Genomic DNA, 13,898 nt, shown 5'->3' with positions numbered 1-13,898 from the left:
AAATGTATGAAATATAGTACCTTAAGGATTTAGTTGAGAGGTAAAATTAAGTTTTTTTTAATGAAAATTGTATAAGTTCGAATCCCATTCTAAGTAAATTTTTTATTTTCTTTTTTAAATAAAAGACTAAAGTGTCATTGAACAACTTAACATATTTTAAAAACGAAACGAAATTTTTAGAATTTTCCTTATTGAGTTAGTGCCTAGTTGACTTATAACTCAAATTCAGTTAGAAATTTAAATAATATTATAGATAACAAAAAAAATTGAGTATTTCTCAAATGAATTAAACAAACAAAATACATTTAGAATAAATTATAAGTTTACTGAATTAAATGAATAAAATACATAAAATATAATTACAAATGTAAAAAAGGCAAATCATCGAGAACGTCATGCCGAATGCATGCCACAAACCATAATGTGTTTCATTACAAGCGGTGTATAATATGGTGCTAGAGACGGTGATGGCAGATAAATGTGGTTGTTAGGATTTAGTGTTCTAAGTGTAATTTATTCATCATTTGTATTTATAATTTTTCAAATAGATTGATTTAATAAGATTCTATTATTCACATTAATATCATTTGTATTTGTTTCCAACGTCTTTTGCACGCAAAACAAAATGTAAGCAAATATCGACGTACTGGTTACCTAACATTTAACTAATACTAAGTTGCATTAAAAATAATGGATTATGCATCGTGATTGCCTCTAGAAAATGCACTACAATTATTTATCATTGTATTGATGTAACGTTTTAAAATAAAAAATTTACTCTGTTGACAACAATGTAACTAGAAAAATGATATTATAATGAATATGAATTTAATAAAACAACTTTAACAGTATTAACAGTTAGATCTGAATTTTAAAATCTAAAAAATTTAAAAATAAAAGTATAGGAATTAAACTCTAAAATTATAAAGAATAGGTGAATATATTTTGCATTTTTGGGTAGGAAAAATTTTCCAAATAATATATACTTTAAAGCTTTCCAAATAAAATATTAGATGAGAATCTAAGTAGATACATATTTGCAAGTATCTAAGGGTATATTTTATTCTTTGACTTTTCCATATATACTTGTACCCGAAAACTTTAAAGTGTCCAAACAGATTTCTTTTTTCTTGTAAGATAAAATAAATTTACATGGGTTAATCCATTTTTTAAGCCTCCACATTGTAATGATTTCTATATTGGGTTAAATTTAGCCGATTTTAATGTTTTTATATTTAAGATTGAATTTATTCAATCTAAGTTCATTCTTACACTTAACCTTTTTATTTCGAAAAAAAATGTTCAAGTCTCAATATGGATGTAATTGTTAAATTTAGAGACTAATTTGAATAAAAAAAAAGTTTAAGCTCCAATGTATAAATAATTTTTAAGTTCAAAAATTAACTTGAAAAAAAATTAAACCCGAGCAATTTACCAATAAAATCCTTTTATTTTTAAAATTACCGAAATGGGTCAGGTCCTGAATTAATTACCGAAATGGGTCATTTCCCCCAAAAACGCGTCCACGTCAGCGCGTTGTCAGGAGATAAAGCAAGAAAATGCTTCCTCAAGAAAGCGCTTTGTCCACGTGGACAGAAAACGCTTCCTTGAGGGCGTGCTTTGTGTCCACGTGGACAAAGTGCTTCCTTGAGGAAGCGTTTTCCCCGTGTCTGCTACAGTACCAACGGCTATTTTTTTACTGTTGGTAACCCCCCAACGGTAAAAAAAAACTATAGGCCCCCCTTTCATTTTTTTCACACTTAAATCCTTTCCATCTTCAATCTTTTAATATTCTCTCAAATTCCTCTCAAAGCTCTCTTTAATTTTTTTTCGAAAAAGCTCTATTTTTTTTTGAATTTATTTTTTTAAATAAAAAAATTTGATCGTGTTAGCAATGGCCGGAGAATTAATTCGTCTCGATGATAAACACATATCCGTCGAACAAATGAAAATGGTAAGTGTTAAATTTAATTTTTAAATATTATTTAATATTTTTTTTCATTTATGCAATTTTAATTAATTTACTCAAGTAACCCTAAACCCTAATTTATTTGATTTTTTCCTTAAAACCATAAACACTAAACCCTAATCTAATTTTTTAAAATTAATAATTAATTTAATTAAGAAACCGTAAACCCTCATTTATTTAATTTTTTTCTTAAAACCTTAAAATCTAAAAACTCAAAAACCCCAGGCCCTAACCCTAATTATAAAAAACCCTAACCCTAAAAAATAGGAAAATGAAGCGTTTTCCTGCTTTATCCCCTGACAACGCGCTAACGTGGACGCGTTTTGGGGGAAATTGGCCCATTTCGATAATTTTGAAAATAAAGGGACTTTTATTGGTAATTTCCCCATTAAACCCTAATATAAAATTAACTACAAAATTCTAACCCCAATTAATACATCAATCCTAAAAATATCACCAAATCAAAAGTTAAAAGAATGGAATGTCTAAAAAAAGAATGGAGTGCAAGTTGCTGGGTCAAGAAGGGTTGGATGAAGCATTAATACATTAATTGATTAATTGAAAGCCACACCAAAATGGTGATTGAGTTGACAGTTAGTAGGTGATTAATTGAAAGCCACACCAAAATGGTAATTCAGTTGACAATCAGCATGAATAAGAAGAATGCCAATGAACGAACAGTGGCGATCATTTTCATTATCTTCATCATCTTGAAATGGAAAACGAAGGTTCAAAACGTGACGAAGACATAGGCCAACATATTTGGGGGAGCCCCACCAAGGAATCTATGACACTCACTCACGTGGATGGGGGGTCAGGACCAGGAGTAGCCACAGTCCCAAGTGGAGCCACCGCCCTCCAATAACCCATTTCTATAGTTAGTCGCGCTCACTAGCATCTAATCAAATCCTCCCCTCGCATCGCATGGTAGAACTGAACAAATATTGAAGAAAAAAGCGTGTACATCACGTGATCAACCCTATGGTTCACGTGCCCCTATGTTTTCTTGCCTTGTACTTTTCTTCTTCTTTTTTTTCTATTCCTTTTTCTTTTGGTGGAAATTTTCGTCTTTCAGGCAGAAATTAACAGGGTCGACGAAGCAAAACCGTGACCAACCAATCCTCTAGGAGAAAACAGACAGATAGATAGAGAGCGACAGTGCTAAGGAGGGTCTCAGGCCCCCACAATCATACTACGATGAAAGCCCCAAACTCAACCAACATTAAATGCATGTCAATTGGAGAACCTAATTCCATATTCAATGCGCCCGATTTTCGAAGCCTTTCGTTTTCAAGACTGGCGTGTCTGCCTGAGAAACCCCAGAAATTTCCTCACCTGGTCTCTTGCAACAGTGTTCCGCCAAATAAAAGACCATATTGTCTTCTATTTTATTTTATTTTATTTGGGTTTGCTTTTTTCTTTGGTCCCATCACCCATGCTGATGAAAAAGACCAGAATGGCAAATTAGTTTTGTTATATCACACCGAACAGCGGATGGTGGGGCATAGAAAAAGGAGTGGTGGAATAGCGTGAAATATGAAGAAACTAACTCCATAACCGGCCCCTGGACACAAACATACTTTTTAAGTTAAATAATTCAACACAACAAGTATAATGCCAAGGATAAGATCACCGGGATTATCGCTCCCGCTAATGTCTGCAAATATGCAGTGGCAAACAACATTACAACAAAGAAAATTGTACCATCGTTTTCCTTCATTTACGATGATCTTGGAAAGATAACCGACCAAAATACCAGTGGCTCCATCTCAGTTCGCAGATAAAAGCCAACAAAAGAGTTACTACAGATATAATGTACTTATAATCAATATTGGAATCTCCAAAATGCTTTCTGCATTCAAAATCCTCTAAAAATGCTTGGGAGGAAAAGTCTCATCATTGCGGGCCATAAATCTAATTATCCGTAGTCACAGAGATTCTTTACATTTTTTATCTAAAAGAATAAAAATCTATCACTACTCCAGCACCATAGGCATCAAGAACGGAAGTACAGTCCATGCAAACAAAAAGTGATTGTCCACTATTACAGATAAGGTTCTAATTCTATTGGGTAAACTAAAGTGAATAATCAAGGAGCTAAAGTAGAATAAGGTATTAGGAAAATATATGGACATGCAAAATTTTCCAAGTCAAACTTCTTATGTCATAGGATGTCAAGTCAATCTTCAGGCCTCTCAGTTTAGCATATACCGTTCAAGCACTCAGCTATTACATGTTTCAGCTGGAGCATCTTTTCCCTCGCCGACTGCATTAAATCAGGACGATAAACATGTATGTTATTCAGGGTATAAAACATTCAGTTATAAAACACAAATGAAGAATTTGAGTGCTAAAAATGAATGGTCTATGAAGAATATCCCAAGTATGAGGACTCAGCAGAAAGTGGGTAGCAACTGATAGATTCCAGCATAAACTTGTTAACCATCAGTACTTAGTGATGAAACTCCATATAAAAGCGTGCTGTATACCCAAGGGCATAGATTACCAAGCCCACACAAATCTTACAGTCTAGTGGCACCCATTTAATATATCTAAACCTACTCGCCAAGGTTTGGTAACCGTATCACCATATTTCCAGAACCAAGCATTTGGGCAGTGGGTGCCCAACGTAATATGTGGATTACACATGTGCCTGAATTGTGGAAAAGCTAGCGCTAATATAAACAGAAACAAAAAACTTGCCTCACGGACAGCTTTGATTCTTTTTTCAGCATTACTGAGTTGGATTTTAGCTGTTTCTTCCGCATGCATGAGAAGCTTCTGGTGTGACACTTCTGTAATATGACTATACATCAGGCATTCAAAATGCACAATATTGTTTAATCATAATACTATCTATATATATGCACTAAAGACTGTCAAACTCAAACATAATTCTATGACTATACATCGAATTCTAATTTCAAATGAACTGTTAGCTGCTTCTAAATCTAAGTAAGCGGTTTAATGTTGCAGTGCAGCCAGTTTTTAAAATATGAGAATATGGCGATGAAATTCATAAATACTATATTCCTGAATGCAACCACTAATGCTGAGTTTTCGAAACGTAAGTGTTAATGGGACCTAGAACACCATGGTCTTTATTAATCCTTTAGACCAATGTTCATAATTGAGATGCATCGCAATACCCTAGATGAGGTCATATCCAAGAAACACTGAAATAAAAGTAATTTATGTAAAAACGAAATAGCCATGCATTAAGAATCAATCAATATCCCAATGAATCCCAGATGTCCCAAGAAATATCCCACATAAAATTACTTCATAACCACCAACGAAAAGTTCAATGGAAATAGCTTCACCACCAGGTGTCAGTGGCAAGGAAAGCATGCTGTCTTGTAATGGGGCAAATGGAGTCACATTTTTGCTTAAGCAAAAAGGAAACATCTACAAAAACAATATGCAATAACGCAGTCATAGTTAAGGAATTTATTCAAAATAATTAAAAGTTGTCATACTTTGTTTCTTCATGATTCCCTTTAGTTCATTTTGGTGAGCTTCCATCCCTTCAAGGATACTACTGCAATCCAACAGATGACGATGAATATCCTCCTTGAACTTTTCAAGTATCAGCTTCAATAGTTCTTGTTGCTCTGTGAGAAAATAAAGCAAATCAAAAAGAAAATCATCAATGCCTCCTTGACAGTTAAATTTACTAAGATAAATATAAAATAAGAGAATCCATAAGACCGATAGCACTCCTGTCTCAAGGTTATTATAATACAAGTGCAAATGAAAAGAAAAGAAAGGTCAAACTGTGTTAGCACGGATACACTAGCATCACTTGCTTTCCACCATATACCAGTAATCATGTTTCTCACAGAAAGTAGGATCCCCATACATGCCTTTTGGTAAATGCATGTGCGTTCTCAATAAAAACATGACTGCATGTTAATAGCATGCCTCTGATACAAAACCTTGTATGTCATGCTTAATCCATTGGCACATATGTGTGCTACCAAAGTAGACATTCAAACACCAAGGCTAAATGTAGCTCATTGTGCCAGACCAGTGAACTACAAGTAGAAAGGCACGTATTTGGGGCTCTCAATCTGTAACATCGAGATTGGTAAAATAAACAAATAGTTTAGTTCATGATACATATAAGAACTTTTTCAATACAAATAGGAGCCAAGGGAATCTTATTAAGGTCAATCAAGCTAATTAGTTAATAAAAAAAATGTCACCTTGCAATCTTGTTTCCAGGCGTTTCCTTTTTGTTTTACTGAGACCAGTCAATTTCCCTCTGAAAGATTATGAAAACAAAGCTTAAGTATCAAAATGTTGGGTAAGCAAAGCTTTCAGCTTTAAATACATACACATCAGATTCAATCTGAGCCTCAGCATTCAGCAACATTGACTTCATCTCCTCAGAAATGGACATCAAAATCTCAGTGGACTTCTTTGTAGTAGATGAGTCTATTTTGCATTTAAATGTTTCTAAAGCCAAAGGTAACAATGTAATAGCCCTGAAACATAACCAAGCAAAAGTCAACTCAATCAAGAAGATGGTCCACATATACTAACAGCAGGTATTACTTAATCTTTGTTTAGATATAAATGAGGACCTTGTCAATTCATCTTCTTGGTCTTGTTCCAAGTGTTCCTGGAACCAATAGCTTTCTCCAATTCCTCCCCCTTCTGAAGAAAAATAGAGAAGAACTACTTTAGAAAGAAAGCTATGGGTTGGTAAGAAGAGCAGTAGATGTTCAAATGTTAAGAAGTGGTGCCTTTTGGGGAGGATGAGGTGGGACTGAATTGACTAAGTTTGACATCTTCATTTCGAAGCCGTTTGATGGGGCAATGCACGAAATTTGGTTTGTCAGAAATAACAGTCTCTGGTGAGATCAGATTTTCTCTGTGACCTTGACAACATCATCGGATAAAGAATCAAAGGAGTATCCATTAAGAAGGAGAATTTAGAAATCAGAAAAGAAGAATCTATGCTGATGCATACACCATACACAATGAACAGTGGGTTGAGCATGTGAAGTTAATTAAGCATGTATATTGAGAAACACAGCCAAGTAGCCTAAGAAAACTTGGAGCAATTTTGGGACAGGTTACCAAAAATTCTTCTCCAAAGGATAAGTTACCATGAATTTAATAGTTTAATCGTTCATGGCACGATATTAAAATAACTAACAGCAATCCCAAAGGTTAAGTAGTTTTATGATATGATTTTTGCTCTAAACAGTTTCCCTAGAGAGAATACAAACGTTCAATTATAAAGACATATGCAGAGGGTGTGATATCAAGAAAGAGGCCAAAATTGAACTGCAACTTTCCAATCTTTCTAATTATGGAAAATGCAACAACTGATAATGAGTCAGTCAGCAGTAATAAATCAGGTAGAATGTCTAGCATGTGAGCCAGAAGGGCACATATGAACTCTTCTCGTCCAATTAATTTATTATTTAGAAGTAATTACCGGTAAGTCATATCCCAAATGGAGTTCCCTAATAAATGTTAGGAGAAATGCATATATTGTGTTTCAGAGGAGCATTTTATATACTTACAGTCATAGTTTTTAATAATGGGTGATCCTTCTTCAAAGTTCCCTGACCACTGCTGTTCTGATGTCGATGATGATTCAGAATGCTCATTTACTGCATCAATTGTTTCCTTACCAGGCATTGGCTCCCTGAGGGAAGAATTAGTATACTTCACTGTATCTTCCTGGAACTCAATAAGGAAGCACAAACTCAAGTCTAGATATATAAATTCAACTCCCATATCAGAATCCTGAAAGATTAGTTAAGGATACAGGTGACTGAGCTTCTGCATTGGATTTAGTGCTAAAAGGTCCAGAAGTTTTGAATGTCCTGAAGCTCCTAAAATTTCCAATGGTAAGTCCTCTCTCAAAGGGTACAGGACTGCAAGTACCTTGCTCTATCTCAACAGTTTTTGGTGTTGGGCTCGCAGAAGTATTTAGAATAGGTGTTTTGAATCCAAAAGTTGGACTTTGGAAATCATCTTGTGTTTGTAAAAAATTCCTCAAGGATGTATTTCCCTCATCTTCTTGTTTATCCCCTTTTTCTGGTGAATTGTCAAAATTACTCTGCCGGTGTGTCTCATTGATCAATGGAGAATGAAAAGTGTCCTTTTCTTGAACCTTCTCAAAGTTTTCCCTCCCCTTCTCACTATAGGAGTCAGGAAGGCTTTCGATCTTATTACCAAGTATAGAAGTCTTCTCTGCAGGAAGTGGAGTTTCAATCCTATATGTTGTTTGCTTAATCTCATCTGCATTGTTTTCTTCAGGAAAACAGAACTGATGTGGATCAATTTTAGAACTTTTCTTCTCAGTTCCCTTTTTCTGGGGCAACAATGAACCACCATTGACAGTACCAGCTAGCTTTGCAGGCGGTGGAGTTTCAGTCCTATATGTTGTTTGCTTAATCTCATCTGCAGCGTTTTCTTCAGGAAAACAGACCTGGTGTGGATCAATTTTAGAACTTTTCTTTGCAGTTTTCCTTTTCCGGGGCAACAATGAACCACCATTGACAGTACCATCTAGCTTTGCAGATCTTCCTTCACCAAAAGAGAAGATGTTATCTCCATGTTTCTGCTTGGAGGATAACCCAATTTTAGTGTTGGAAAACTTCACTTTTGCGGGAGATCGCTTTTGGATCAAGGGACAGGTTACTGGCCTCTTAACAGTCTTATTAGGATTGTCTGAAACAATTGCTACAGTAACTGAATTTTGTCTCGGCTTTACAGCTGTGTCCACCACATGATCAGCACTTCTCTCTTGTTTTGAATTATTGGCAGTGACCTTATGAGACTGTAAACTAGATTGCAGACTTTTTGGTGAAGAAACAGTGCCAAACAGCTCCTGCAGCTTCTGTTTCAAAGTTTCAGATTGTATGTTTTGAGTTTTACCTGCCTTGTGCTTTAACTCCACTTTACCTTTCGATGCATTTGCAAAATTTAACTCCTCCACCCTCTGTGATTTGCCATCCTTCCAGACTTTCCTTTGGTAGGCAAAGCCATTAATGAGGCCAAAATTATTCTGCTTGCTACCAACATTATGTGCATTAAAGTTTTGGTTTGGAGAACAAGGAGCTGAATATGTTTCTGGCACATCCTCCACTATATTAAGTGTCGTCTGTCTTGGGTTGGAAGTTTCTTCCCGTAAAGAGGCAGTCTCTGGAGCAAGAGCCTTTCTATGCAAGGATCTGGGAGTAATCCATGGAGATTTCACCTGCCCAGCATCTTCAGTTTGCTTCCCCTCAGAAGTTGTGACAGCGTGCCCTTTGTTTTTTCCCTCTAAGGAAATTCCAATGCTAGGTTTGATTCTTTCTGCATTCGCCCGTTTATCCTGATCTTCCTTGGTGCATCCAGGTTTTCTCTTAGCTAAATAATCTACCATAACTCCTATCGAAATCTTTCTAGATTGGCTGGATGGATGAAAATTGCTGCCATAACTTCGACAGTCACTCATCTGATCCTGAAAGGGAAAAAAGTTGCTAGGCATCAGACACTAACTTTCTTGCAGCAGTTATTGGAGTTGCTGTAATTTACTGGAATCTTAATGCAGTAACAAGAATACCAGTTCACTGTTATAAATTTTGCTCTATAAACTATAAATTAAACCAATTAAAATTAAAATAGTATTCAAAAGTGTCAAAATGAAGTAACTTAGACATTCCAGGAAAACAAGACCTACAAACGGCAATAACTGGAAAATAATCTACTCATGAAAAACAATGCACGTAATTGAAAAGAACAGCAGAACTAATTAAGTACTATTTAAGTACCATCATGTACTATTTAAAGAAAATAATAGATATTCTAAAACTAACATGTTAATCCAATAAAACTTATGATAAGCAGGCCCTCTAGCAACAAAAACTGCAAATCTGTAAATTATTGAGTACAAACCATTGGAGCAAGAAAGAGGCGAGATGGTTCAATAAAAGGAAAATGAAGCTTAAGAAACTGAAACTTTTTCCTACTTACTTCTCGTAAGCTTTGCCTCACGTCTACTGCCATTCTCACAATTTTCTCTTGAAATGCACAATTCAGACACTGCTACTAGAAGCAACTTGTAGGGTGAGCAATTGAGAAAATACAAATTTCAAATTCATGGTTCAACTCCGTTCGAGATATAATCTTAGGAGATCTCTCTATTTTCTCGTGAGATGCCAAGCTTTTAGCTGTTTTTTCTCTGATTTTGTTCTCTCCTTCCAACCAAACAAACCCTAGAGCAAAGGAAGAAGCACCAAATCATCAGGTCTCAAAGGAAATCATAAAAAAAATATAGATATTTAACTCAAAATCAATCATCCCATACTACAAGAAAACCAGAAAAAATATACAACGCGAATGATTCAACTCTAATTGTTCACAATCACAATAAAAATCATGAACAGTAAAACTAGAAGAAAAGAAAAATCAACAGCATAAATTTGAATCAAAACAGTATAAGAAAGATAAAAAAAAAGTATGGGGTAAAATCAAGGAAAAAGGTGAAAGTCATAATCCGAAAAAAAAATGAGAGATCACCGCCATAGATTCACAACATAATTAAATTTAGATCTAAAAGAAAACGTGAAATAACATTTAGAAGGATATCCGATCCGAGAATAATTGAAATTGAGAGAGATGACGGCTCACTTTTCAGCGGATAATTAAAGTGCGCTGGATTTTCGATTTTGCTCGGCGACTTTGAACGACAGTTGAAAGAAGCGAAGAGAAAAGTGGACTGGCAGAGTAATACTCGTAGGGTGAGAGGGGGGGAAATGGTCAGTTTTCGAGTAAATTTCTGCAAATGAGGAAAAGAAGCGGGAAAAGGGAAATCTATGTCTTGTTGTGAGCTTCTTGGAACTGGAAACGCCAAAATTGCAACGTATTGGGAAGTATTATCGTGTGCTTGGTGCGTAATGCGCATGTTTCTGAGGCCAGTCAATTGTCTAGACTGTCCCTGTAATCCTTTTCTTATTACAACCGAGGTTTAGATGCCCAACGGGTGATGGGGCGGCCCACCTAACAGATTTCATCCCCTCCGTGAAAATCTGTTATATTATCATAACAAAATTCCAATTTATCATCCTATTCTTTTATTTCCTTCAAATTTTGCATTGTATTCTAATTTATCTCCGCAAATGGGATTACTGATTATCGACACAAAATATCAAGATTCAGAATTAAAATTTACTTTGATTTTTTTTCTTTTTTGGCTAGAAAGAATCAGAATTTATTGATCATCAAACATCAACGGTACACAGTATTGGAAAATTACCAAGAGAAAACAACACGCAGTAACAGATTAAACTCTCACCACAACCAAGTACACTAGAGAAAGACAACAAGCTTCTCCTATACCAAAGAATCAAACATTCTGAGGAGGCGCCGGTAAACCATCCTTATCAAGAATGAAGACCAAATTCCCACTGTTATCAATACACATATCCTTTTTATACCTGGATGCAATCCAGTCTGCAGCCTGGTTAGTACTCCTGCGTACAAAACTCAATTTACACTACTGAAAACTTGTCTTTAACCGTCAATCTTATATACAATTGGTGCAAGCCTCCATTTCTTCCTAACTTTCCAACTACTCATTTCTTCATACGTTGATGTTTTGTTTAATCGAGTTTATATTAAAGAAGCCAATTTTACATTGATATCTGTATTGGTTTGTAAATTTTGTTTCTTGAAAAAGCATCATAATAATTAGATTTGAGTAGTGTTGGGAAAATCACATAATAATTTGATTTGAGTGTAATTGTTTATAATTATACTTTTCAATTCTTTGAAAGAAGGATGAGAATTAAAATAATTAACAGCTAATTGCATTCAAAACTACTTTTAAAAAATTATTTTATGCAAGTTATAAAAATTATATTATAAGTATAAACACATATAAGTGTTTAGAATGGTTATAGCAAATATATATATATTATAAAAATAATTTGTGTATTTATAAAGTTATAACAAAAATATATATTATTTAAATTCTAAAAAAATTCTAAAGTTATGGTCAAAAAATTTATTTTTTAATTGTTATAAAAATGTTATAATATATTTATTTATAAAAGTTATTATCAAGTATAGACATAATTTATTTATGTATCCTTGTTATATATTATAAATATAAATATACTTATTCATAAAAAAATATTATAGTTTTTTATCATAATTTATTTATAAAAAATAATTTTCTAAAATTATGACAAAAAATTATATTATTTATAATAAGTGTTATGAAAGTTTATAAAGGTTATATATATTATAAATTTTATATTTTTAATTTAATTTACTTATTATAAAAAGGCATATAACTTAATATAAGTGTTTTTCCAAATTAAATTTATATAAGTTTTTATAATTAAAGCTACAAACTACTTGAATTGTTAACTCAAATATTATAAGGTCGATGTTGATTATGCAAATAGAAAATGTTTTCTTATACCGTATTGTGGGGTATGATACTATTTGAGATAATGGTGCCAAGCAGGAACACCATAAACAACTCGTAAATTCTTTAATTTAAAACATTCAAGACTTTAAAATGTGGTTGAAAATATATTTTTCGTTCTAGGAAAATATTTCTCGTATTAACAACTTTACCTTAATATAGCATGAAAAAATGTTTTATACTAGCATGTTGCATATTTCATAATTTTGGTAGATAAGAATCTCGTAACAACTTCTTTCGAGAAATAGGTTAGACCAAGCCACTTCTCAAGAACAATAGCTAAGGGATCTACTACTACCACTTGGATCTAGAACCTACATGTTGATGCTCACGATTTCAATAGCCATACCAGTTATTTGGAGGAGATCTCTCGCAAAATATTTAGTGCCCATTTTGGTTAACTCTCCATCATCTTTCTTTGGCTAAGCAACATGTATTTCCACAATGCTTATTTTTCCAGTTATGAAGCATGGCTTAATGATCCTACTCACATTGGACCTAGAGCTTAGGTGGTTTGGCCAACTTCAATTATAAGTGGAATTGAGATGATCTATACTTTATAGAGCACATGGAAGAAGGAAATCTTGATGATCTTAATGATGCAGATTCAAATTTAGATAATGATAAACCCAGCCAAAGACTAATAGATGATGATAGTAAGCTTATGTTAAATGCTAAGGAGCGAATAATCATATAGATATGTACCAAAACAATTAGATAAAATTGCATCTAATGTTTATTTTTCTTGTTATTTTATTAGTATCATTTTATCAACTACTTTTTTAGACTAATATAATGCATATGAGTATTTTATTTTAATTTTTGTTACTTGCTTATAAATTATTTTTATCATGCTAATAATTTTTTATAATAATTAGTATTTTTTAAACAATATAAATTATGTAACTATGTAATTACAATTTGTACTACCAAACATGACATAGAGAATTACAATGTAATTACACCCTATCAGCTAAACATGTCTAGGGAATTACAATTTTTTGTAATTACACTTTCATTCAATCACTCTGTGTTGTCCAAACAATTCTTAACTTTACTTTTCTTTTTAGTGTAACTTTTGGTTTGTACTGACTTATATCATTTGAGATATGATATACATGTGGACAGAAATTAAATTAAAAAAAATCATTGATTTGTTTTATCTATAATGGTCATATTAGGCTAACAAAAAAAAGTAAACTACCAAAATAGTCACTTTTGTTTGCCTCAAATTACATTTTAGTCACTTATGTTTGAAATGTTACGTTTTAGTCACTTACATCATCGGGTTGTAACGTTTTAGTCACTAAGTCGTTAATTGTTGTTAACAGTGTAACGGTAAGTTGACGTGGCAAGTTAAATCATCATTTCAAATGAAAATTTTAGGTTAAATTATACAATTGGTCCCTATATTTTTTCATTTTGAACAATTTAATTTTTTTTCCTTTTATGTTCTTTTAACTTTCTTTATTTTTTCTTCATTTT

At 33.3% G+C, this 13,898-nt stretch overlaps 1 protein-coding gene across 3 annotated transcripts; it reads right to left on the bottom strand.

Annotated features, from left to right (window-relative positions):
* Nucleotides 1-3,800: 3,800 nt before the first annotated feature.
* On the bottom strand, nt 3,801-10,867 carry LOC107912233 (meiosis-specific protein ASY3). Of its 3 annotated transcripts, none has more exons than XM_016840316.2 (11): nt 10,610-10,867; nt 9,953-10,194; nt 7,758-9,440; nt 7,510-7,669; nt 6,721-6,855; nt 6,559-6,631; nt 6,310-6,459; nt 6,178-6,236; nt 5,449-5,583; nt 4,673-4,764; nt 3,801-4,235 (listed from the first exon to the last, which is right to left on the bottom strand). In XM_016840316.2, the coding sequence occupies exons 2-11, from the start codon at nt 9,983-9,985 to the stop codon at nt 4,170-4,172; spliced, it is 2,586 nt and encodes an 861-aa protein (XP_016695805.1). In that variant the 5' UTR covers nt 9,986-10,194; nt 10,610-10,867; the 3' UTR covers nt 3,801-4,169. The 3 variants fall into 3 exon arrangements, 1 of the variants encoding a protein (XP_016695805.1); XR_005921073.1 differs by lacking the exon at nt 3,801-4,235 and adding an exon at nt 5,793-6,042 and having other exon boundaries at nt 4,700-4,764; XR_001688105.2 differs by lacking the exons at nt 3,801-4,235; nt 4,673-4,764 and adding an exon at nt 5,908-6,042.
* Between the last annotated feature and the right edge of the window lie 3,031 nt (nt 10,868-13,898).

The sequence above is a fragment of the Gossypium hirsutum genome, chromosome D11 (genome assembly GCF_007990345.1).
Source record: "Gossypium hirsutum isolate 1008001.06 chromosome D11, Gossypium_hirsutum_v2.1, whole genome shotgun sequence".
Classification (NCBI taxonomy): domain Eukaryota; kingdom Viridiplantae; phylum Streptophyta; class Magnoliopsida; order Malvales; family Malvaceae; genus Gossypium; species Gossypium hirsutum.
The sequence above is the reverse complement of the archived record's forward strand: the minus strand, read 5'-3'. Positions and strand labels throughout refer to the sequence as shown.